This window comes from Toxotes jaculatrix, chromosome 7 (assembly GCF_017976425.1).
Source record: "Toxotes jaculatrix isolate fToxJac2 chromosome 7, fToxJac2.pri, whole genome shotgun sequence".
NCBI classification, from domain to species: Eukaryota; Metazoa; Chordata; class Actinopteri; family Toxotidae; genus Toxotes; species Toxotes jaculatrix.
The window spans coordinates 6,145,240-6,170,096 of record NC_054400.1 but is presented as its reverse complement, the minus strand read 5'-3'; the positions used below and the strand labels follow the sequence as shown (position 1 = coordinate 6,170,096).

General features: G+C 39.4%; 2 protein-coding genes across 2 annotated transcripts; one reads left to right on the top strand and one right to left on the bottom strand.

Moving 5' to 3' along the window:
* Positions 1 to 652: 652 nt before the first annotated feature.
* gldc (glycine dehydrogenase (decarboxylating)) lies at positions 653 to 19,935 on the bottom strand. The gene is made up of 25 exons (XM_041043131.1): positions 19,518 to 19,935; positions 19,268 to 19,346; positions 16,192 to 16,327; positions 15,587 to 15,751; positions 15,128 to 15,205; positions 14,689 to 14,836; positions 13,977 to 14,173; positions 13,739 to 13,835; positions 13,382 to 13,487; positions 13,027 to 13,166; positions 11,872 to 11,952; positions 11,613 to 11,710; positions 10,358 to 10,442; positions 10,206 to 10,247; positions 9,939 to 10,081; positions 9,036 to 9,111; positions 6,828 to 6,953; positions 6,248 to 6,397; positions 5,541 to 5,653; positions 5,068 to 5,209; positions 3,924 to 4,035; positions 3,665 to 3,760; positions 3,326 to 3,498; positions 3,132 to 3,212; positions 653 to 1,266 (listed from the first exon to the last, which is right to left on the bottom strand). The coding sequence occupies exons 1-25, from the start codon at positions 19,803 to 19,805 to the stop codon at positions 1,126 to 1,128; spliced, it is 3,093 nt and encodes a 1,030-aa protein (XP_040899065.1). The 5' UTR covers positions 19,806 to 19,935; the 3' UTR covers positions 653 to 1,125.
* Positions 19,895 to 24,417, top strand: mboat4 (membrane bound O-acyltransferase domain containing 4). Its single transcript, XM_041041957.1, has 5 exons — positions 19,895 to 20,189; positions 20,524 to 20,673; positions 21,888 to 22,011; positions 22,696 to 22,920; positions 23,271 to 24,417. Exons 1-5 carry the CDS (start codon positions 19,895 to 19,897, stop codon positions 24,244 to 24,246), a joined length of 1,770 nt encoding a protein of 589 aa, XP_040897891.1. The 3' UTR covers positions 24,247 to 24,417.
* The last annotated feature ends 440 nt before the right edge of the window (positions 24,418 to 24,857 follow it).

The window sequence follows — 24,857 nt, the reverse complement described above, 5'->3', positions numbered from 1 at the left end:
TCACCACTGGGTAGCAGTGTTGCTTAGGAAGAGAACATGCAGCTTCACTGTAGTGCTTCTTACCTACCTGCACACACGCATACTTACTTAAAGACAAATGTTTAATACAGACAATTTTTTTTCTACAGACAAAACATTTAGATTAGAAAATAATTCATTTAAAATTAACATTAATACTATCTTCTATGTGGCCAACAAATGTCACAACATATATTAAAATGTTTTCATACTAGAGATGCATATTAACAAAAGCCTACAAGAAAACTAACAAAAATTTTGTAAGGTGTTTGGGAAAAAAAAAATGGGGAAAGTCAAGGCAGCTATTTTACACAACAAAACAGAGGCACCAAGGGCGTTTTTAAAAGATACTGGGAGTCAAAAAATTAACTGTACTCAACTCAAAGTGCAGTACAGGTGTGTTATGGAGCGGCCTCAGAAGTTGCACCTTTGGTCCATCAAAGTTCGAGTAGGGTAAACCCCATGACCCCGGTAAAGAGGGTGCAATCAGACAAAGCCCAGTCCCAATGTCCAACAGAATTCGTCGCCCATTCTTAATAAGCAGGCTAAGGCTCAGGGCTGTTCTATTGTGAAATCAGAAAGTGCTCCAGGGCTCTCTTGCAGACTTTTTGCACTGCTGCAGGCTCTGTTTGAGAGGAATTAAATTCACAGGGCACTAACGTTAAAAACAAGGTTGACCAGGGAAAGTCTTAAATCATCAACTTTGACAAGTGTCCAAAAAAAAAAAAAAAAAAAAAAAACACGATATCAGCCAAGACTGTCTAGTTCATTGTCCCATTGAAGAGCCCGAAAGTATTAATTTCTGTTTTTGCCTAATTTGATCAAACACTAATAATTTAGAGGGTTATTATTTTAAGGAAAAGGTTGGCAAAAATCACTCAGATGTTGTTCAGATGTAGTTTTATTAAACTACATCTGAAATATGATCAGTATTTAACTGGCAGCAGAAATACTTAGGTCCCAAGACAACGTGATTTCACAAAGTAGCCCCAGTTTTGAGCCCTTACTCTCTCCTGCTGTCACATTTTCAACACATGAGTGTTTCGAGTCTGAGTTTTGAGTGCTTTGAGCTTAGGCCGGACATTGGGACTGGACGACAGGGAGCATCTATGAAGAGGCTCTCTTCTCTTCGTATGGAGACTCGTAGGCCTCCATGGGTGGGCAGGTGCACACAAGGTGTTGGTCACCATAGATATCGTCAATCCTGGAGATGCTTGGCCAGAATTTGGTCTCGGGCCTTATGAAGGGCTGTAAAGTAAGAAAGAGGAGGATAATGGTGAGAAAAAAGTGGTCAGGGACTTTAAGAACTGTGAAAGATCTGAAAACGGCGGATGTTACTTGTTTACTGTAAGGCTTTAAAATGGGGTACCATTAAGTTTATCAGAAGTGGTGACAATCAAAAACACTACTGAAAAGTTCTGTACTGTACCTGATCCTACAAGGACCATGTTTACCTATATTATGAAAAAACATGATTTTATATAGGACTGTAACTAATGATTACTTTAAATATTGATTAATCTGTCAATTTGTTGTGTCTATAAAATGTTTGAAAATGTTTCCCAGAGCCCACAGATATTTAATTTACAGTGATATAAAACAGAGAAAAGCAGCAAATGTTTGGCATTTCTGCTTGAAAGGCAATCCCTGTAATGATAGAAAAGAAAGTGTGTGAATATTTTTAGTTTTTAACATATATTTTACAGAAAAAAACTCAAGTATCTGCATGGACAGATACCATTAGGTGAGAAAATTAGTTGGATTTTTTTTTTTAATTTAAGTAAACCCACCCTTTAAGATCCTTACTGATTACATCAAAAAACAACAACTGCTGGAGTCATTTGCCGCTGTGCTATGACCCTGTGAGCTTTCAGCCTTGCCAATTAAGTGAGGTTTGGTGTGTTGAAAAGTCACAAATGAACCATAATACTTCTTAATCTTAATGGGATCAGAGTCAGTTCCAAGAAGCCAATTTTCTGAGTAAATCTTTTGTCTGATGGGAAAAACTGCTGTTCCAGGTTTTGCTCAACAATGTTATTCTATATTAACCAGAAAACCTGCTGCTTGGAAAAAGGAAAAAGCTCATCAGTGTTGCCTGCAGATTATATAGTACGGCTTTATTGACCTTGTAATCATCACTTCAGAGTAGTTTATTATTCACTGAAAAGTGATATAAAGTTTTTCTCTAAAATATGATATTGATCCATTTTTAACTTTCCCATGATTTTTGGTTTTCAAAAATTATTTCAACGCAAACTGAACTTCTCCAACTAGTAGCTTGAACTGTCAAGAGGCACAAGAGTTTGGTGTTACATTTGTGAATGGTACTTAGACAAATATTTGTGTTTTATTTGTTAGTCCCAACAAATCCCACAAACAGAATGTAACCAACAATTAAAGGGTCTCACTAACAATTGTTCTTTGTAACCAAAGACTGATATTGTTTATTTCTTGGATTTTTTCCTTATTTTTTAAAGGAAACAATATGTTTGTGAATCAGAGGTTTTTTTGTTTTGTTTTTTTTGTTTAAGGTTTGTGTCTTCAACAGGAATAAATAGTCTTGGTGTTTATAAAACAAACAGGTTAGCAAAGTACTAACAAACACTTTAGTGGTTTCAGTGTTTAGTAGGATTTGCTGGCAATAAAAATAAGATAGCACCAGCTTTAAGTTTAAGTTGGGAAGATAATTTAGGTGTAATAAAACTAGAATCCAAACAAATATTGTGACAAATGTAGCTGAAATTGATGAACCTATAGAGCAGGGGTGTCAAACCTGTCCACAAAGGGCCGGTGTGGCTGCAGGTTTTTGTTCCAACCAATGAAGAGCACACAGTTTGACCAATCAACTGTCTGAAGACTGAGATCAGTTGATTAAATGAGTCAAGTCTGGTGTGCTGCTGCTTGGTTGGAACAAAAACCTGCAGCCACACCGGCCCTTTGTGGACAGGTTTGACACCTCTGCTATAGAGGCTGTTGTAGTGTTATGGCTATACTAACTTTTCACCACTAGGCGACGATAAAGACCACATATTCCTTACCTAAAGCACCTACTGTTAAACAAAAAAGTTGCAGCTGGGAGTTTATCATGAAGTCAGAGAGATGAGGACACTCACCAAGGGGAAAGCAGCGAACTCCCTGGAGTAAGGTCTGTCCCAGTTGGAGGATGAGATGCAGGCCAGAGAGTGAGGGGCCATCTGCACGCACAGAAACACAAGGACCTCAGATGGTAGATGTCACAGCTTTGTATCAGCCAGTTTAAAGCATCTTTTCACCTGAAACAAAGACACAAATCATTCTGGTAACGTACCTTGAGTGGGTTGATCCGGGAGTCCATCCTTCCCTCCTCGATGTCTGCAATCTCCTGTCGGATACCAAGCAGGGCGTCGCAGAACCGGTCCATCTCAGCCTTGTCCTCTGACTCTGTGGGCTCAATCATGAGTGTACCAGCCACTGGCCATGACATGGTGGGTGCGTGGAAACCTGGTAAAAAAAAAAAACAGCTTCCACTGATTATCACTTTTTTGAAGGGTTCAAAAACCTACATATCAGAGTATATCTTTAGTGGCTACAAAGGCCAAAATTAATCCCATATATTCAAAATCAAAATGTCTTACAATTAGGAAGGAATGTGTAAAATTCAACCTACCATAATCCTGCAGCCTCTTGGCTACATCGACAGCTTCAATATTGGCCGTCTTCTTAAATGGCCTCACATCCAGAATGAACTCGTGGGCTACAAAACCTGTTCAGACAATAACATGAACATAAAGGAGGACATTTTAAATTTCACATAAGCTGATTATATCACTTAGAAACATTTATTTTGAAGTTGTTTGCGGACATTTCTGGAAGTGTAGAGAGTAGATCTGCATACACTGATGGGAACAGTGTTTTCAGTGCCGTACCTTTCCTGCCTCTGTAGAGAATTTTATAGTGACCTTCCAGCCTCTTGGCCATGTAGTTGGCATTGAGAATGGCCACCTCTGTAGCGTGACGCAGTCCCTTGGATCCCATCATCTAAAACACCACACACACGGGTGATGTCAGCATTATCAGGGATGAAACGAGTTTCATTAACACAACTGATTTTTGCATTACTGACCAATGACACATTTAGTCATGTAGCTTAGGTTTTGTAAAAAAAAAAAAAAAAAAAAAAAAAAAAAAAAAAAAAAAAAAATGTCCATGTAACATTTTCAGTTCAACCACACCAGTAAATTCTGGTTTGGATAAAGACACACAATGAGAAAGCTCACAGACGAGCTGGAAAGAACAGTCTGTTCAATAACTGACCTTGCCATCGGTCATACAGGCCAAAAAAAATATCTAAAACCATCAAATTAAAGGCAACAGTTTTTTTGCCATTTCAGTCTTGGAGACCGTCACAGGCCTAATCTTTCACTCCTCTCAAAATCTTCTGTTTCCTTTCTAAAATATTCACATTGTGTCCCTTAGGAGACGTCCTTCCTGATAAAGGCAAGAAAAATGTCCTGAAAACACTTATTAGCTACTTAGAATGACATCCTGACAGTCCTTCATCACAAATTCACACTTCACTTCATGTGACTCTGACATTAAATTCACATGACAGCCAGGTGACTTTAACAGCTCATATGTGACAACATGTGAAGACCCAAAGAGGTCTATGAAAAGCCTAACAGTGTCTCACCAGTGAGTAGAACTCGTGCCAGTTACAGTCAGTAGTTAACACAATTAATTTTTTCTTTTTTTTTGGATATAGGTTATAGGATTTAAATCACACAATCAATAAGCTTTTCATTTTCTCATCTGATTGAACAGCTCCGGATCCAGACTAAAGACTGATGCACTGTTTGAACACCATTGTTTAGACAACAACATTGGAATAAAAACTGGAGCTTCCCGTTTGTTTTTGCTTCCAATCTTTTTCCACCATTCTCTGTCCAGGTACTTTTGCTTCAGAATTTTACTTAATAGTCCTACTACTCCCTCATGACATTTTTCACAAAGTTTTACCAAAGTTTCTGGTTTGGTACTAAAGAACAATGTTGTCTGATCACCAGTGCTGACCTTAATGTAAGCCCAGGAGATTGGCAGGATGGCGCTGGAGCCCCAGGGGGCGGCGCTGATGGTGCCCAGTGAGCTGCTGGTGTTGACTGACTGCATGGCAACCACTGGGTGGCTCGGCAAGAACGGGGCCAGGTGGGCCTTCCTGATGAAGAGTAGATGAATGTCATGAGAACATGCGAAAGTTTAAAAAACTGTTTTCTTAATTAGACCCTTTCTGTGAGTGATGGGGTCTTGCATGAACACAATATTTACTGCCAAAGATGATTTTTTTCCCAAAAACTTTCACTTTTATTGTTGCTTATTTGGTCATGAATATAAAATTTTAATTCAACAAAACTTATTTCACTGACAAGCACCTGAGCTTGGTTCTCAAACACCAACCCAAATGTTTGGATACACATGCAGAAAACAAATTGACATTTTCTCCATTTGTCCACCGAATCATGTATTTTTTAGTTTATATTCTGACTTACACTCCAATCGGCCCCATGCCGGGTCCCCCTCCACCATGAGGGATGCAGAAGGTTTTGTGCAAGTTCAGGTGAGACACGTCGGAGCCGTAATCTCCAGGACGACACAAGCCCACCTGGAAGACAGGGCAAGGATGAAACATTTATTTAGTAATTATTAATTTACTATGCGTATTTGTTGATCTGCAGGGATGAGCAGGTAGATCAGTCAGTGAGGAAGAAGGACATGAAGGTTAATTGACATTTATATACCTATAGCTTTAACACACATTTGGAAATGTTTAAAGAAAACATAAAAAACATGTATAAGCAAGCATATGAAAATCTTGAGTTAACGTATTGAAAATCATCTGAATATGTAAAGTAACCTCTGATTCCTCCTTAATTTGATCTGCCCAGTTATTTGAGAGTCATGTGAATGGCTAAAACCAGGAAGAGAGGAGAAAGTTTGCATCTTAAAAGTCAGGGGGGCAGGGTCTGCAGGTCTGTCAGGGATTGGTGGAGGTGGTAACGGCATTAAAAACCGTCATCTGCATATTATAGAGACCAAAGGTTATCTATTTATAACATGATAGCACACATCTATAAACTTTTATCCTATTAGCCCCCAATGTTCATAAGTAATATTTTACTTTCTACTGAACAGCATCCGGATTTGTTAATTTCATCATAGCGCGTCAGAAATGTTACACTGCTGTTTCTTCTCTCACCTGAGCGTTCATGTTGGCACCGTCCAGGTACACCTGCCCACCGTTTTCATGAATAAGATCACATACGTCTCTGATTTGCTCTTCAAACACACCAAAGGTGGAGGGGTAGGTGATCATCATGGCTGCCAGGCTCGCCTTGTGTTTATCCACCTGTGAGAGAAGGCAGAGAGTTAGAGCAGAAAAAACTATTCATTAAAAATACATCATGGAGGGGTGCACTGGCAGCTAAAGGGCTAAAGGTGATGACTATAAACCACCACCAATCTAAGTGGATTCACATCTCCATCTCTCTCCTCCCTGATGTACTTGATATACTTGTTATGTCTTCAATGTCAACTCTAAAATGAAGGCATAATGGTGTAAAGGCATAAGGCACAACGCCCCAAAAAACTCTTGAAGAAAAATAACATAATTCAGGTCTTGTGATTCAGAAAGTCATGTGGTGGCGAGAAAATATGTTAAAGATATAATGTCTCAAGCCCATCCTGAGATAATCCAGGTTATATTATATCACAGGTTGAGAAGTACTCCATCTGATCCTCATGTGTAAAACCAGAGGAACAAAGAGTTCAGCTCTCACCAGAGCCTTGAGGTGTGCCAGGTCAATGTTGCCATCCTTGTCCACCTCCACCACCTGAACCTTCATGCCAGCCATCTGAGCACTTGCTGGGTTGGTGCCATGGGCTGACTTGGGGATCAAGCAGACCTGGGGTGAAAGGAAAAAATATCACTGTAGCAGGACAGAGAGTGAACACCAAATACCTGGATAAGCAAAGAACATACTGCATACGAAGAAGAGTGAGTTTAAATCTAGCTTTGTACAGAAAGAAAAGAAAGCCATGAATGGCCATTTTCAAGCCAAAATATATTAAGTTCAAACTCAAAAACAGCAAACAAGCAGTTACATTTATGATATCGTTGTTATATTGTAGAATTATTAATCAATACTTTCTTTATACAAAAAGAGCAGGACTTTTAAGGGATTAACGTATGTGGGGAAATGCTGCAACTCTTTTTGGCTGAATTTTGATTTAGCCCACCACTGGCACTAATGTCTGACCTGCCTGCAGCCCTCTAATTGATTTTATCCCTTATTAGGGTGACACTTCTAACATTTTGCAACTTAGTCACACAGACCTGTGGGGTGGGTAACCTTGACAAATGACTGACTGGGAAAACATTGCTGAGCCTGTCACACCGGTGATTTGCAATTGTCAAAGTCTTAAAACCTCCAAATATGGAATCTTGAAAGCAGGTTGCCTATGGTGGGTTCACAGTGTTTTCAGCCCCTTTGTTTGCACAAACGGTTGTCAGTTTGGACCTTGACTGTTTCAAGGGATCAGGCCACTATCTAAGATGTACTTATGAGGGAGCTATTTAAAACACGGGCCAAATAGTACAAGAAAAAATGACTTGAGTCAGCCAGTCTTTAATCTGAGGGGTTGTCTTATCTCGCTTTGTCCTCGAGCTACTCCTAATCAACATGTCAGGATACTGGAGGAATTTCTAACCAGCATACCTGAAACATGTTAATCTGTGATGTCAAAGTGCCCTGTCAAAGTGCCTGGGAACAATAAACCTGACAGTCAGAGACTCACTCTGATAGGGCTTACATTCATTCAGTCAGCATATTTAAAGAAACTACTGGTGATAAATCATCCTTAGATGCACATACACATGCAACAATCTCAATTTCAGGTGCAATATGTACAGCATTGTGAAGTAATCCACTTCTGCTTACACTCTCTGCTGTCTATACTGTGCCCATACTGTGTACAGTGGTTCAATATTGTATATACTGCTGTGTATATTGTCATTTCATTTACAGTATTTATTTTCTACAGTAAATCTTACCTTGAGTCTTTATATTTTTGATTTTTTGTATATTCTGGGTGCCTGTATCTGTCTCTTTGCTGCTGTGACAGATGCAATTTCCCCATAGTGGGACTAATAAAGGTGTATCTTATCTTATCTTACATATATATATATACATATATAGATACATGTTCACCCTGTAGTAACTGTGGCAAAAATTGTAAAACCTATGTCTAAAAATAGCAATGAAAGGATTGCTTTATTGCTTTTAGAGGAACTTCTAATCCTCTTGAAAAACAGGGAGGTTTTAAGGTTTCGCTTTTAACTGGGTTTGTGCAGCAGCTGAAGCTTTCATTTCTCTCTAGTTTCAGGAGCTTCAGGTTTACATGCTTTGGCATCTCTTTAGGTATGCAAATGATGAGAAAGTTAAAGTGAACCTATACAAGGTTTGTTTAGCTTAGCATGAAGACTGGTTACCCTGGCTCTGTCCAAAGGTAGCAAATCCACCGACCAGGACCTCTACAGCTCAGTGATTAACACATTATTTCTTGTTTGTTTGATGGTTGCAGCTTCCTATTTCATACACAGACATGAGAGCAGCATTTATCTTCCCATCAATGCTCAGCAAGACAGCAAAATAGGTATATTTCACAAATTTAACCTAACCCTATTTTAAATTTAATCTAACCCTAACCCTAACCCTTAAGTATATTTTCCTCCAAATTGCCGAGGTTAGATGAACATTGTTTTAATCCTGACATTCTTTTGTTTTGCTGTTGTTGTTTTCTTTCAGTGCTGATAATCTGGAAACTGAAGCCTATTCAATCAAACAATGCTGGCTAACAGATTCCTATAAAGCCTAAAGGCTTATTAAATCTTATTAACTTCAACATAACACTGATTCACACTGATGTTTGGTATGACTGCAGCCCAACTAGACTTTTTTTTTCCCTCTTAACAGCAGCATACTTACACTTCTTGAGTTCTCTCCCTTTGAGTTCAGGTAGGCTTTTATGGCAGCCAGACCAGCATATTCTCCCTGAGCACCACTGGAACGCAAGGCAAACACACACAATGGTCATGTATCATACACACACACACACACACACACACACACACACACACACACATCCTTACCTCAGTACAGTTCAAAGAACAGTCTGCAAATATTACCAAAAGGGGAGGAAGAAATGGGATGAAAAGCTAGAGGCCACCTGCGTAATAACTCAGTGATAACAGGATGTTAAAATATTGAGCAAATGGTGACAAATTTGTAAAACCTGCATCACTGAAAATCAAATACTACAGGTTATAAGGCCAGAACAGTAAACAAACAATCTAATTAAGTTATTCACATATAACTTTAGCTAAAACAACTAAAAATTATTTGCAGAGGGGCAGAATTTAATATTTTAGCCTAATGTTTTTGGTAGAAATGCCTTAATTTTGTTCAATAATGACTTCAGAACAGCATGGAAAGGAGAAAACAAGACAAAGCAAGAGTCTGCAGGAATCCTAGCAGCTCTGAGAGGTTGTACTTAGGTACACCAGTGCTTTCAGCTAAATGCTAACATCAGCATGTTAATATACTCTCAATGATAATATGCTGCGCGGGTATAACGTCTACAATGTTCTGAGTTTAGCACATTAACATAACTTTTGACCTGATGGTGGCAGTATATGGAAAGTAAAAGGATCACCAAAGTTTTTGCATGAGAACTGTTCAGAGTTAGACGTCAGGGACTCGGGTCCCAATGAGTGCATGATGACTTGATGTGTGACATGATGTGTGACAGCATTTACTGTAGGTGTAGGTCTGAGTCAAGTTAAATAAGAACCTGTGCTGCAACAAATACATAGAGGTTTGTGCTCTTACCTGTTTGGCTGGAAGGAGATCTTGTCATAGCCCGTCACCTCACAGAGGTCCTTCTCCAGCTGTCTGAAGAGTTTGTGGTAGCCCTCAGCCTGATCCAGAGGCACAAAGGGGTGGATGTTGGCAAACTCCCTCCATGTGATGGGCTAAAGAAGAAGAGGATAGCGTTGAGTTCGAGAATGCAGCAAGAACTTTCCGAAACGACTTCATGTAAGTTCTGAAGACGTTTAATTTGTTCTAAAGATGTAACAAATTCTCACAGTTACTCACCATGAGCTCTGAAGAACTGTTTAGCTTCATGGTGCATGAGCCCTACAGAAGAAAACAACATTTTACCACCACATAAGTCTCACATATAACATGACGTGAATTTAAACTGTTTGCAAAACTGAATATCTTGTTTGACTTCAGGTATCACTAACCAATGGTATCATGCTGTGCACCAAGGAGATGTCCTTGTTCTCCAGGCGCTTCATGTATCGCACAATGTTGGTCTCGGAGTGATAACTGGAGACAAAGATTATTCCAGAAAGACAAGAGGTCAGTTTAACTGAGGGTACATGATTCTCTGATGCCAATATCTGGCATACCAGTTAATGTCAAGCAAAATTAACACCACTAGCCAATTTACGATGTGCAGGTAGGAACTTTGACCATGCATTATTTTTTAAGTACAATACTGTGCAAAAGTTTTAGGCACTTTATACATAACCTACCTGCCATGTACCTTGAAAAACTGAGTGCAGATGTAGGTGGAGGGAGATCACACCAAATACCAATTTGACTTGATTTTTACTTCACTTTCTATGAAGTAATATGATACATAAAAACCACACATGGTGTTATTTTTTAAAGCACCCTTACTGTAAGTGCCTGAAACGTTTGCACAGTGCTGTCTGTTACAAAGATTATGTCAGAGGATAAACTGAGGACTTAGACATTAGAAGCCCTGATACCAGACTGTCTTTATGGCAGTAATAAAGATAATATGCTCCACTTTTAGCTGCCAAAAGGCTTGTGTTGCCACTAAGATTCTTATTTTTCAGCTGCTTAAAATCCATTTCTAAGGCAGAAAAAAACCCCCCACTAAATTCTGAGTGTATCAGGAACAGCAAATCCTTTATTTTGAGTAACTTTACTTAAACCAGATCTTTGTTTAATTTCATAAAGATCTACACCAGCTAAATGCTTATATTTTTAAGGGCATTTTAAGGGCAGCATGGGTGAATTACATTAATATTGAATGAAAATCAAAATGTTGTTGGACTATTATATCATGTCATATTCAGATTTCAGTATGCAACCAAAAAGAAGAAGAAAACCGAGTACTTAAAATGCTTTCAAGCAGATCAACCTGTTTGGTGTGCCACAAACAAAAGAGATTTAACACCAGTAGCAAACGCAGCAAGACTTCAAATCAAACACTTAACATAGAAAAGCCTGAAGAAAAACATTTGTCAGTTATCTAATGTCATGATTATGGAAGTAATAAAACAGCTTTAACATCAAAGGTATGTTTAGCAAGTGCAGCTGTGCTCAGTAACATTTGAATTCTGATATTTGTAGCCCAGCATGTCATAAAGACATAAACATGGTGTCACGTTGGCGCAATATGTTATCACTGGTATAATGCTACACAATGTGCTATAGATTTGCAGTGTAACTGAGAATACCAACCTGTTAAAGACTTGGTGCGTGAGGTACTTGCTCGTCCTCTTGAAAGGACTTCCCATGATCCCTTTCACTCGCTCACCCATCTTCTCAGCAATCAGTTCCTGGAATTGTAGCATTACAAATTAAAGCAGGTGGTGCTTTACTACTACTCTCATAAATAATAATCACCATACTGCCCTGAAGCAAGGCACAGATGAAACTGACAACCAAATGACAACAGGTAAAATATCAATCAACAGGGAGTGAATAAAAATCAACGTACAGCTGATGATTCACAGCCAAAGACCCAGAGCAAGTCATCCAAGTCCCTTTCAGTCACTGTCTCATCCAGAGACACCCCCAACTGTGAAAAACAGAGGGAAAAAAAAACAGTAAAGGTGAAAATAAAATAACAAGAATGGCAGTGAGTAGAGTGGATACCCAGACAAGCCCAATCTCACACGTCTGTCTAGTTCTTAGAAAAGAAAAGTAAAAAAGGAACAAGGAAGTACGCTGATAACACAAATGATAATTTATTTGCCATGAAACTAACTTCAGCATCTCAAGATCCGTTCGTTATTTCACATCAAAAACTGCTCCATCTCGCAATGTTAAGGAAAGTGATAAAACTTGATTACAATTCCATGCAACTATCAGTGTAATATCAATGTGCAATAATTCAATTATTAGTGCAATATCAATGTGCAATATTCATTGTGTACTATTGTCACACTACTCAACAATCTCCATCTCATATTTATGTATGTATATACAGCAGCTACCTTTCTTAGTTTATTTTCTTCGTTATTCTGCTATTGGAATAGTGCTTATTTAATCTTGTTGTGGCCATATTGGCCTCTTACTTATATTTACTTACTGTACTGTACCCCTGCTGTTGCTAAATGCAATTTCCCCACTGAGGGACTAATAAAGGATTTTCTTATCTTTCTTATCTTAAAAATTTCCCTGGTCTGCCCCCGGATCCACACTACACATTTCTTCATATTTAATGACAGGATTGTAGATTAGATCCAGTTCACAGAACTGATGACGAGCTCTGGAAATAACTTTGATACGGTTTGGAATAATGTTTTTTGAAAGGACTGAAAAAAATTAATTATGTTAACACTGTTTGTGGTTTACCACAATGGAATTTAGGTTTGAAATGGGAGGTCAAAGGCATTCTGGATGTGTGCCACAGGTGGTTAGGAAATATTTTCTTTTTACCTGCCAAGTAAACAAAGGTTATCATGACACAGTTTTTATTAGTCCCTAGTTTCTTGATTTAAAAAGAAAAAAGAAAAAAACAGCAGTATTTCCTTGAATCAATTTGTGGTGAAACCTTGTGGTGCTGCAACATTACACATAAAGATGCTCTACCCCGATCCTTTTATCAGTTAAAAGCTGTTAAACCTCCAAGAACATAATTAATGCTCACCACTCCCTCAGTGTATACACGCAGGTTTATCTGCCTCTGCACGGCTCTCTCCAAGATGTCTTTGGCCGCCACACTACAGTTGATTTTTAAAGTATCGAAGAACATCTCACTGTGCAGCCGGTGTCCTGCTCTCTTCAGACCTGAAACAGAGTGTCAGGGTCAACAGTTACATGCTGTTCATTCTTCAGATGGATAAATAACTGAATAAAAGTGGAACTGGACAAGAAAATGGGAAGAAATTATACATCTCATGCACAAAATTTCAAAAACTGGTGAGGATGACTGCTTACAGAAAATGATCCTGCTATTGAATGAATCAAAGCTTCATTTCAAGTCAAAAAACCACAACATTTACCTTCAGCAAGGATCAGAGCAGCATTGTGTGTCCTCTCAGCGATGTGTTTGAGTCCCTGAGGACCATGATACAATGCATACATAGCAGCCATGTTAGCCAGCAGAGCCTAGGAGGATGAACAACGGGATGAAAATGAAAACACATAAGTTAGTACAATACAAAAAAAAAAGACATTTTTTATTCCTACAATGATTTTAATAAAAAACCTTCCATGTCAGCTCACTGATTGGCAGTGACAACAGATACATAAAAACACACACATAGTCTCCAATAATGGTTTCTCAAAATTATTTCACTTCCTACTTCACTTTGTTTTTATATTTGGAAATGATAAAACTGTACAAAACGTGATCGTACCTGTGCAGTGCAGATGTTGCTGGTTGCTTTGTCTCTGCGGATGTGCTGCTCTCTGGTCTGCAAAGCAAGCCGATACACTTCCTTACCAGCTGCATCCCTGAAACATAAATATGTTTTTGTTTTTTTTGTTCTTTTTAAACAACTCCCAAAGGAAGCTTTTGAGTTACCTCCATTGGTTTTCATATGAAGTCCTGTCATTTTGTGAATTGTACAGTGAAAATAAAATGTTATGTCTCACCGGGTGACGCCAACCATTCTGCCAGGCATCATCCGGACCAGGTTGTCTTTAACAGCGAAGAAGGCAGCGTGTGGACCGCCGTAGCAGAGAGGAACCCCAAACCTCTGGGAGCTGCCCAGCGTGATATCAACGCCAAACTCCCCGGGAGGACGCAGCACGCAGAGAGCCAGCAGATCTGTGGCACAGCATGCCAGGGCCTGGACAGGAAAAGAAATACAAAGTGAGCCGTGGGACTGAATTTGTTCATAAAAAGAATCTTCTGACTCTTCAGTTGCTGACACATGCATATCAGGAATAGATGTGCACTGGCTGTATCCTTGCTGTGAGAGATTTGTCCAGCTCCCACAACAACCAATGAAGAAAAAATTTACTAACTATCTTTAACCTGAAGCATCTTGATCTTAGATTATACACATCCCAGTCTTCTGACTAGAGCTTCACAAAGCCAATTCTTCTGTAAATATACAGCTGTGTCATCAGTGTAGAATGTTTTGACGTGTGATACTGGGCTATATAAAAAATTAAAATATAAACAAAATTTGACTTGATATGTCTTGTAAGCACACATCCTGTTAGAAGTCTATCACATTACATCATTTCTGGGTATTCAAGGACTTCTGCTTGCCATTTTCAACCACCAACGTGCAAGTTTCCTTAAAATCACACGGATGACACTTTTACACACTTTACTTTTGTGGGAACTTTCTCTTACCCCTCCTTTGTGTGCACGGTCCACAAGGGCGGTGAAGTCCTCCACCCTGCCATCAGTGTCTGGATACTGAAAGAGCACACCGCTCACATCCTTCCCACTAAAGTCCATCTCATGAGGCAGCTTCAGCACCGTTTTTACCCCAATGTAGCTGCAACAGAACAGTCAAAGCTTGAATGTACCTTGCTTTAAAAAAAGAGAGACATTTTTAATTTCTGTGTAAGAAATAAAGCCATATCTTGGTACACAGAGAAGTAGTTGTTTGATGTCTTCATTTTCTAAAAGAATGTTTCACTATACAGTAACTCTGGTAATTCATGCCAGAAAGTGTTAAATTTTTCCTGCCTGATCACCCATTTGATATCTTTATATCCATAACTTTTTAGACAGGAGAGCTCATACGCTGAGTGTGTGTGTGTGCGTGCGTGTGTGTGGTACATACTTGGCTCTGGTCTGCACCACAGCAATGGTCTGAGGATGGCAACGTGGGTCTATGTAGAAAGTCCTTCTTTTGTTCTGTCTGTGAGAAGTGACCACAAATAAACGGTCAGAGTTACTACTGTGGCCAAGACGCTGTAACTCAGGGCTATAAGGCAACATACAAACTACATCATGAATTATACTTGTCTATACTTGTCTATTTTTCAAAGCACTTTGCTTCAAGCAGCACAGAAACATTTCACTATGTCTAAAGGAACATAAAGACCTGAACATTAATGGTTACATGTAAAACTGATTTGGAAATTCAAGTTTCTTCTTCTGCTCCATCCAATGCAAGTTGCACAAGACAACATACACTGTACATATGTATTGAAAATGCATCAGTTTGCTTTTATAGCTAAGATGTGTAATTATCTTTGACGCATGTGATTAGATTCCATGTCACTGCTTGTGTAAATACCTGTGGCAGAGCTGCATGGCTTCAGCAGCGGCCGTTCCCTCGTCAAGGAGGGAGGCGTTGGCCACAGGCATGCCCGTGATGTCACAGATCATGGTCTGGTAGTTGAGGAGCGACTCCAGGCGGCCCTGAGAGACTTCAGGCTGGTAAGGCGTGTACTGAGTCACCCTAAGAAACAAGACACACCCTATGAATCAATAGAGCGAGTCTGGACAAGAGGACAATAGCACAAAGTCAGTGGTATTCAAGGAACCGAAACGGGACAGTGGAATGCTTTGTAAGTCTCCCCCGATCCTGGGATTTTGGAGAAAATGTTGGCAAGGGTTGTGAATTTGGATTTGGGTGAAAGGAAATCTTGTTCAGCAGAAAGCATGAGAAGCACATCATCCGATCTCACGAGTAAAGTCTTTTAGCAACCCCAAGTCACACGGCTTCCTATTAAGGGCACGTTACTGTGCACCACAGTAATTCAGCTTTAAATGAGAAACCAAACCTTGTGAATAAAACATCATTAGTTATCTGTGACTATATCAGAAAAAAAAAAAAATATGGCGCTTTCAAACCTCCATAAGTTTTTTCCTGAGGGATGGTCACCTGAGGGCACTCACCAGCCTGCATTCTCCAGGAGATTACGCTGGATGGGTGGAGGTACTGAGCAGTTGTAGTAGCCCATGCCGATGTAAGACCTCCACACTTCGTTCTTTGATGCAATCTTCTGTAAAGACTCCAGAATCTCATTCTCACCTGTAAAGTGAGAATGAACCTGTTAGAGCAAGACTGTGTAACTTTGGCTTAACAGAAGTTAATGTGTTATAAGTGTCAATTACATGTTAACAGTGCTGGTAAAAGCTAAAACATAGTGTAACAGTACTTAAGTTTTAGAGTTTATACCACAATATCCATCGTACATAAAACAAGATGTCACATAAGATGAGATGAACAGAGTCATGTCTCTCACGTGAGACACTGTATGTAGAACTAACAGAATTAAGAAGATCAGTGTGGCATGCAATGAGTTAGAGGTGCCATGTGGTCCAAATATAATTAAAGCTGCAATGATTAATAAATTCATCAACTGTTTAAAAAAATGTAATTTATTATTTATTTTGATCACTGATCACTTGGTCTAAAGTATTGTTCAGGTTTGTACTGTTGCTCACAAAAAAATAAGACATAGTCCTGTGCTCAAGGATACTGTCATGGCCTTTTTTTTCTTTTTTACTGTTTTCTATCAATTAATGGAGAAAAATTATCTGCAGTCTAATTATGGTTTCTTTCCCGATGGCAAGTTAGTTAGCCTCATTCCCCACTGCTGTGAGGGAGCTCTGCCACTGCACAACCAGCGTCTGAGATTCCTCTGGCCTTCCTGGCTGCCTAGCAACTCCAAGGAATGGACAATACCGCCCGTCTGAACCAAGGGCCCTGACTACACCCGTTTTCGGAGAAGAAAGACACCTCTAGTCCTCGCTGTTGAGAGAGACCGTAGCCAGCGTACAAGTGGATATTTACAGCGTCTTCAAAAGGCTAAAAAAGGTGCACACTCAACTCCGCAAAAGTGCTTGGAGGCAGTGAACTGGGCAGATTCATACAGATAATAAAAATTTAGTGATTAAGGATTATCAGGCGGTTCAGGGTGAGACATTAGTGTGTATTTTTGTGTGTATGTGTGTGAGTTTGTGTCAGTAAGGAGGACTGCTTTCCCATGGTCCCGGAGTTCTACGGGGCAGCAAAAAAAGCCTGATTCAGAACCATCCAGGAGGTCTATTGTTGGAGAGAGAATCCCTCTCTGGCTTTGCAAACTGAAGCCCTCCAAAGCTGAACAAGCAGAAAACCAGCACGGCCTCCAGTTTGTTCCTTCAGCATGGCTTGTTGCATTATGAAACCCGACAGAGTCAGAGGAGGGGCTGACACAGGGCGGATCAGAGGGACTAGGTGATATGGAAAAGCTACAGTACCTGAGCATTAGTAACTTCCTTATCTCACCATTAGTCTGCTCCCAGTGTTGGATTTTCTGGAGGATCTCTACAGTGTTAAAGCTGACTGTCTCAGGTGAATGATTTCCAGTGAAAGATTTCTAATGACAAATAACCTTTGTTTATGGTTACCGGGTCATTAAGGACATGACAAGTCATGTCAGCATTTATTAAGAGTGCGTGATCACAAGGTCTCTTCACACACCTTGCATTAAGTACAATACAAAAGAAAGTCTATTCCTGGGTTGAGCGTAAATTTTTAAAAAGTATTAATAGTATTTGATAACTCATTCAGCATTTTTGTCTTTTTTTCTGGCAAAAAAGACCAAAATTTAGTTCCTCACTAGTGAAATGTGCTGTATTTCTTTGTCTTGTGTGATAGAAACTGAATGGTTTGGGGTTTTGGACTGTTGCTTTGATAAAACAAGACATCTGTAATCAGCACTTTGGCCTTTAGGTCACTGTGGCTTTTTCCATTGCTTCTGTGATATTTATGGACCAAACATATAATAACTGAATCAAGACAATATTCTGAAAGTTAATTAACAGAAAACAGAGTAGTTGTTATTGACTTTCAAAATTCTGCTGATTTCAAACTGGGATTAAAAAAAAAAACATAAATAAACATATTTTTTAATAAACATTTGAAGAGTTTTGTCTCATATAATCCATCACAGTGGAACAGATTTTACTGCATCAAATATGAACTGAATTGTTTTAACTGTAATAGGTTGCATATATTTACAATATCAGGGTATTCTCACTGATAACAGAATACCAATCATGCTTGCCGACCTTACTGTAAATTGTAATTTTGCATATCTGCACACTCAAAATAATGACAGCCTTAGCTCAACAAATTAACAATCCTCCCTTCAAGCAAAATTATATTTTCATTTTAAAAACACTCATTATTTATGTAATCAGACATAATTAATTCACGTTTAAACTGTGATTGGAATTGACACAGAATCAGATGATTTTAGAGGAGGATTATATCAACTATTAAAAGTAATTTTATTTAATTTATTGTCTTCATCTCATTTTGTGGTGGAAATCCGCCTCATTATTCTGTTTCTAGCTTGTAATTTTTTGAAGGAAATTTTCCCAAATAAACTCTCAGAAAGCCTGCATCTGGTACTGAAATGTACACGTATTGCATATGAAGAAAAGAGGGGAAAAAAACATCCAGGCAGATTCCATGCAAAACATACCAAAGTCACCTTATTAGGAACCCCCTCGGCTGTGATGTAATGTGAATGCTGTAACCAGATTGAACTGGACTTGGGACCGGAGCTCAAGGCTAAACTTTACACTCCAGTTGCCATCCTATGAGCATCGGCTTCCCAACAGGAGATTGGTGCCGCTCGCCGAGTTTCGCAAAAACAACTCCAAATATGTTCAAAGGAAGACTTAACAGGGGAGAGCGCTCCACAGCACACAATAGAGGTGCAACCTACATTTCAGCCACTCGCTCAGCTTCATTTAACGCCCGTTTAATGAGGGAAAACCTCACCATGCAAGATAGCTGCAGAGCAGGGGGATGAATACTGTATTTCCACATGCATTTTGATAATATTTACCATTTTTAATTGGGTTTGGGACTACTGCATCGAGGCTGGCCGTGCACTATTTTACCAGGAGGGTGTAAATGTAACATAAGGATATTATTGTACTAGTCACAAATTTATTAAAATGAAAGCAAACTTACAGACTGGATCATCCATTTTCATACTCCAGTGCATACGAATGGAGGCTGGAACTGTGTTTTCGATCAACTGATCGATCGACTGCGGAGGGAAAAAAGCAAGTTAATAAAAGCGCGAAAAAATATGGCTATGAATACAAAATAATATAAACATGTCAACACACGTTTCCATGCTGACATTTGGTTTAATAAAAAGGAAAGGATGTTTTGCGCCCAGTTTGTGGGGCGGGGATGTGGGGGTAGTAAATCTTACCTCGAGTCCCAGAGCATCCAGCATTTCTCTCTTCTCCCTCTCACCTGGACCGATGTGCCTCTCTGCAAAATCATCATGTCTGGGTAATATTCTCTCTATCTGTCTGGAGGAGACGGCTGCAGACGTCCTCAGACCCCGGGCTGCTGCTGTTGGGGATGTGCCGCTGTGTCGGATCCTGCACTGAAGTTTCCAAACCACGCGGCTCTTGTCACTCAGATGCCTGCACGGTGCGCTGGGATTCACCGACTTGGCCAAGAAGATCCCCCAGGATTTGGCGCAGCTCTGCATCTCTAAATCACTTTTCAAGACAAGTGTGCAGAAACGGGTGAAGCCTTTTCCTCCCCTAGCTCAGCAGAGTTTTCCCCCCACTGAGACTGATGCGATCTCTGCAGGAGACTCTGCCAACTCCTTCAAACTGCAGAGTTTATACAACTGCACAGTTGCACAAGAGCGGACCAATCAGAGCGGAGATGCTGCGTGACGCAGTGACGAGCCCCGGTCAAACAGCTGCTAAACTTTCTCACGTGCCCTCCGTGCACCGGCCAAGAGGACAAAACACAGAGGTATCACTCCGGACATATTTCAAGAGCTCAGTTTCAAAGTCCGCCCTGAACACAGGGCCCTCGCAGACTTTAATCGGCGTCAAGGTGTGTTCAGTGATAATGCGTGAGGGTGAAATGTTGCCTGAGAAATGGGACGGAACATTGTGACACCCTGACCTTTTAGGCTTTTAGCCAATGGCCAATAAAGTGTCACAGGATGATTAATGAAGTGTGGTGCTTGCTGATTCCTGTTTTTCAAAGAAATATATCAGATGAAAACATGGACTGATGATGAGTCAGTGGCCCCCCCGGACACACGCATGTCAGGAACAAGACCCCCAGACTGAAAGAGACACGAAAGGATGCAGCCCTGTGTTTCCCCTTTTCGTTCTTTATGGTTAATTTGCATTCTCTCTGTTAGTTCTGAATCTCTTTCTGGTTGTTCTGTGTCTCTTTCTGACAAGAGGTGTTGTTACAGTCACTTCAAACAGAGGCTCTGGCTCAGGGGCCCTCTGAGCCCCCTTTGGGCACCTGGGCCCATGCCTGGTTGGACCATTCAGAAATCCATCCATGGATCAAAACATACATTGAAATCATTATTTCATCATCATCAAGTAAAGAGTACTTGCAGGTGAGCCATGCACACAAAGTTTTTACCTGCCCCTTCCACCCTTTATCTCGATTTTAAAGGTGTAGTGCTACGAATTATGGCTTATTGCTTCATGAATATAACAGGGATCAAAAAGTCCTCCGCTTCCTTTCAAAGGGCACCATCTCCTTGCAGACTTATCAGTTATAGACACCAAAGTCTGCAGATCTATGAGAGGAAACCTCACTGAGATTGGACCTATGATTGCATCTATTAGGACTCTTTACTTACAGGATAGAATATACAGGAATTCACAGGAAAGGACAAATCTACCCCAAAACCCTGTGGCCTGCAGTAACAGTTTCAGTGTATGCGGATGAAGAGACACTTGCGAAGGGGTGTTAATAACTTAAAAAGCAGCTTGTGAGGTTGCTTGAGAAATCAGGTCAAGATTGGAGTTCACTGTGCATGTTACTGTCAATGTTACCTGCTTTAATATGGCAAAACAAGTGACACAGTAAGACACTGTTAATGTGACAAAACATGTCTTTGCATAAATAATGTTTTATACCAATATTGTAATGTTGGGTGCATTTATTACCTTCTATGTGCTAGTCATAGGAGACTGACTCAAGAGTGACTCCTGTTGATTTAAATTTTACTTTATGATGTTAGTCAATTCTCACTAAAGTCTAGAAAAACCGCTTTACTAAAATCCAGATTTATTTGCTTGTACTAAAAGAGGATTAAAAAGTGTTAAACCGATTAAACCATCAAAGATCTAATCAGCTTCCTATTACTTCTCACATGCAGTAAATTCTGCTTGAGTCAAGATTAAACCAAAAGCCTAAAATGTAAAAAGCACACACGGTAAGAATCCCCCGCACCAAGACAGTATTATAAAGCAACTCTGATTGAAAAGAAGTTATTCAAATGACCATATAGATATAAAATATAAAATATAAAATAAACAGACCTGTTGGTTGCTACAGTTGCTGAAATATGGATTGACATAAAGCTTGCCAGTACTGATAATATTAAACAAAAGGAATAATAATAACTATTATCAGTTCTGTTTGACAATGGCAAACAAAAGGATGAGTTTAATGCAAGCCACAGGTGGAATGGCAAAGACAGTTGTCTGGGTAAATCAAGTATTTCACCTCTTTAATGGGACAATCAGCACCAAACGTCTCCTATCGATGTTGTTGTTCTTGTGATATTCAACCTCAAATTCAGATATGGGTTTGATCACCTGGCTGGTGGAACAACATCAGTTTTTAATGCACCAATGTTTTTCACTTCCATTTGCATTTTTGTTTTATTTTTTTGCTAAACATGGATATCTGTCCTTGACATGCAGGTATGTAATTACAAATCACATGATTTTACTATGTTCTAAACTACATTTTGAAAGCAATGTGCCATGTAATTCATTACTATATTAGAGGGCATTGTCACTCTGGGAGCCTTAATACTCTTGTGGGTCACATATTTCAGTGATCCTATGAATGGTTATTTAATATAAAATTAATATTTAATATAACATATTCATATTCATTTTATTTTTGATGATTTTATTTATTTGATTTATTCTAAACATTTGTTCTTTTTAAATAAATGTCATGTTAAAAATAATGTGACAGGTCTGAGGACTACACACTAAGTAAAAATTTACATTACTGATGAATCTGCAGAACATTTTCCCAATTAATCATTTGGTCGATAAAACATCAGAAAATAATGAAAAGTGACATTTTTACAGAGTCTTTGCTGATGGCATCAAATTTTGTTTTGTCCAACCAACAGTCTAAAACCCAGGGATATTCAGTTTACAATGACAGAAATGTAAAGTAGAGGATTAAATATATAAATCCTCACAGTGGAAAAGCTGCAACCGGAGCATTTTTGGTATTTTTGCTTATGAAATGGCTTGAACGTTTAATTGATTATCAGAATAGCTGCTGATCATTTTCTGTTAATCAGCTAACCAGTTAATCGACAAATCACTGCAGCTGTAGTTATCAACATGAATTCCTATCTACAGGTACCTGTTTGTTGCTGTTGGAGGATGTGTCCTGGCAGTTGTCACAATGGGCATCTACAGTGTGCTTCTCTTCGCCTCCACCTTTGTCTTTATTCTGCTCGTAACCGCTTCGGATCCCGGATATATCCACCCCTGGGTTCTTGGAATCCAGATGTTGTGGCAAACCTTCTGGCACCTGGTTATACAATACAGGGAATACTGCATGCATGAGCCTGTCACCATCAGGTACTAATCTTAAATCAGTTCATTGGTTTGACACCTTCATGTTTTGCCGGTGCACAAAGGTGTCAGTTATGAATAATCAACTTAGCTGTCTGGGTAATAATTAATGCTTTGAAATTAAGCCCTAACCCTAACCGTAAGATGCATGGATGGAAAATAATAAAACAACATAGAGACATACAGTTTTCTCTTGGTAAAATGTTTCCTCAGATTACTCACCCTCAGAAAAACAAAACAAACAAAAAAAATTATCATCAAATTCAATTATTAAAACATTTGCTGCAAATGTATTTTCTTTTAGAATTAAAAAAAACAATCATATAGAATCACATTTTTACCTCTTGTACTTTCAGATTGTTTTTGGCAGTGTCCTCTTTGATGCTGCTCACTCAGAGAATCACCTCAGTGTCCATGGACCTCCAGGAGAACCGAGTTATGTTCACATTTGCTCCTTCATCCAAAAAGAAAGCTTGTGCGACGCTTCTCCCTTTTATCAGCTACGTCCTCAGTTTCACCACACTGCTTGGTGGCCCTTTGTGCTCCTACAGCCAATTCGTGTCCCTTATGGAAGGAATCAGCCTCAACTCTCCACCCAGTCCACTGGGTGTGGTATTCCTAAAGCTGATACAGGTGTTATTGCTGGAGTTGGTAAGGTTTTGTCTTGTCTATTTTATAAAACAAAACATCTATGACCCCTCTTGTTCTACTGTTCTTTGTGGCGTCCTGTGGGTTTGGGGTCTTGCACTGGTTTTGAGGATCCAATATTACTCTCACTGGAGGATCAGTGAATGCCTTAATAACGCAGCTGGGTTTCGATTTCACGAAACTTCACCAGGAGACTTGGGAGACTGGAGCGGGCTATCTGATGGAGATTTCTGGACCACTGAGGCGTCGAGCCGTGTGTCACAGTTTGCCCGTCGATGGAACGCCACAACAGTTTTGTGGCTCCGTAGACTGATTTATATAAGATGCAAACGTTTCCCATTGCTCATGACTTTCGGTTTTTCACTGTGGTGGCATGGTTTGCACTTAGGTCATTTTGTGGGGTTTTTCACCTGGGCAGCAACAGTGAAAGCAGACTACTATATACACAGGTGCTTGCAACCAAAGCTTTCCTCAACATGGAGGAAGCTGCTATACACTTGTTTAGGCTGGATAAACACTCAGATGATAATAACTTGTGTTGTTATAGCTGTAGAATTCAGAAATATGTCCGGCCTGAGACTTTTGTGTAGTACATACATAGGTCTGTTCCCACTTTGTAATACAGTTCTACATATCTTCTTAAAACTAAACAAACTAAGGTACAATACTAAGGTAGTCATGTGAGAAAACTCCCTTACCAACATATTTGTGATATAATCGCTCCACTACAATATGACAGGCTTGTTCTGTCATTAAAAAATTAATGGCCATGTGTATTGTATTTTTGCATTTCTTTTCTTTGTTGTTGTCATTTATACGGAAGGAAAAACATCTGAACAGATAGGTAATGAATTATATTACCTCGATCCGATTTCTTTAGATTTCTCCAAATAAGAGCTTGTTATTGAAACACCCAAACTGGAAAACCCTCAGGAAATCAGATCCACTCGTCAAACAATGTTCAATTAGAATTCAAAAAGATAAGGACACAAATATTATGTATAGCAATCTCTAATATGACACAAACTCTCTTCATGCTAAACATAAATTTAAATAAATGAGCTAGAGATAGACATTAGTGAGAAAATCTGTTTTTAAAAAAATCTTCTTAGAAACTCATAAAACTCAAATACTTGGAAGGACGTTGAAAAACAGCTGTTAGATTTTTTTCATACCCCACATATTGTATCAAGAATTAACCCCAGGCAAACAGGCCAACTCTGGAGTCACCAAGGTGACTGCAAGGTGTTTTGAATTTCTCTGTAAAGTATTTGGTTTCAACCTGTCTACAGACC

Bases quoted from the DNA above. Each gene is read 5' to 3' on its own strand.
- gldc (XM_041043131.1), bottom strand. From the start codon at position 19,805: ATGCAGAGCTGCGCCAAATCCTGGGGGATCTTCTTGGCCAAGTCGGTG. The intron at 6,954-9,035 runs GTAAGTATGCTG...CTTTCACCCCAG, and splicing joins AGGGAGAGAACTCAAGAAGT to GTCTGCTTGATCCCCAAGTC. The intron at 1,267-3,131 runs GTGAGTGTCCTC...CTTACTTTACAG, and splicing joins AGTTCGCTGCTTTCCCCTTG to CCCTTCATAAGGCCCGAGAC.
- mboat4 (XM_041041957.1), top strand. From the start codon at position 19,895: ATGCGATCTCTGCAGGAGACTCTGCCAACTCCTTCAAACTGCAGAGTT. The intron at 22,012-22,695 runs GTATGTAATTAC...TCCTATCTACAG, and splicing joins TATCTGTCCTTGACATGCAG to GTACCTGTTTGTTGCTGTTG. The intron at 22,921-23,270 runs GTACTAATCTTA...TTGTACTTTCAG, and splicing joins CATGAGCCTGTCACCATCAG to ATTGTTTTTGGCAGTGTCCT.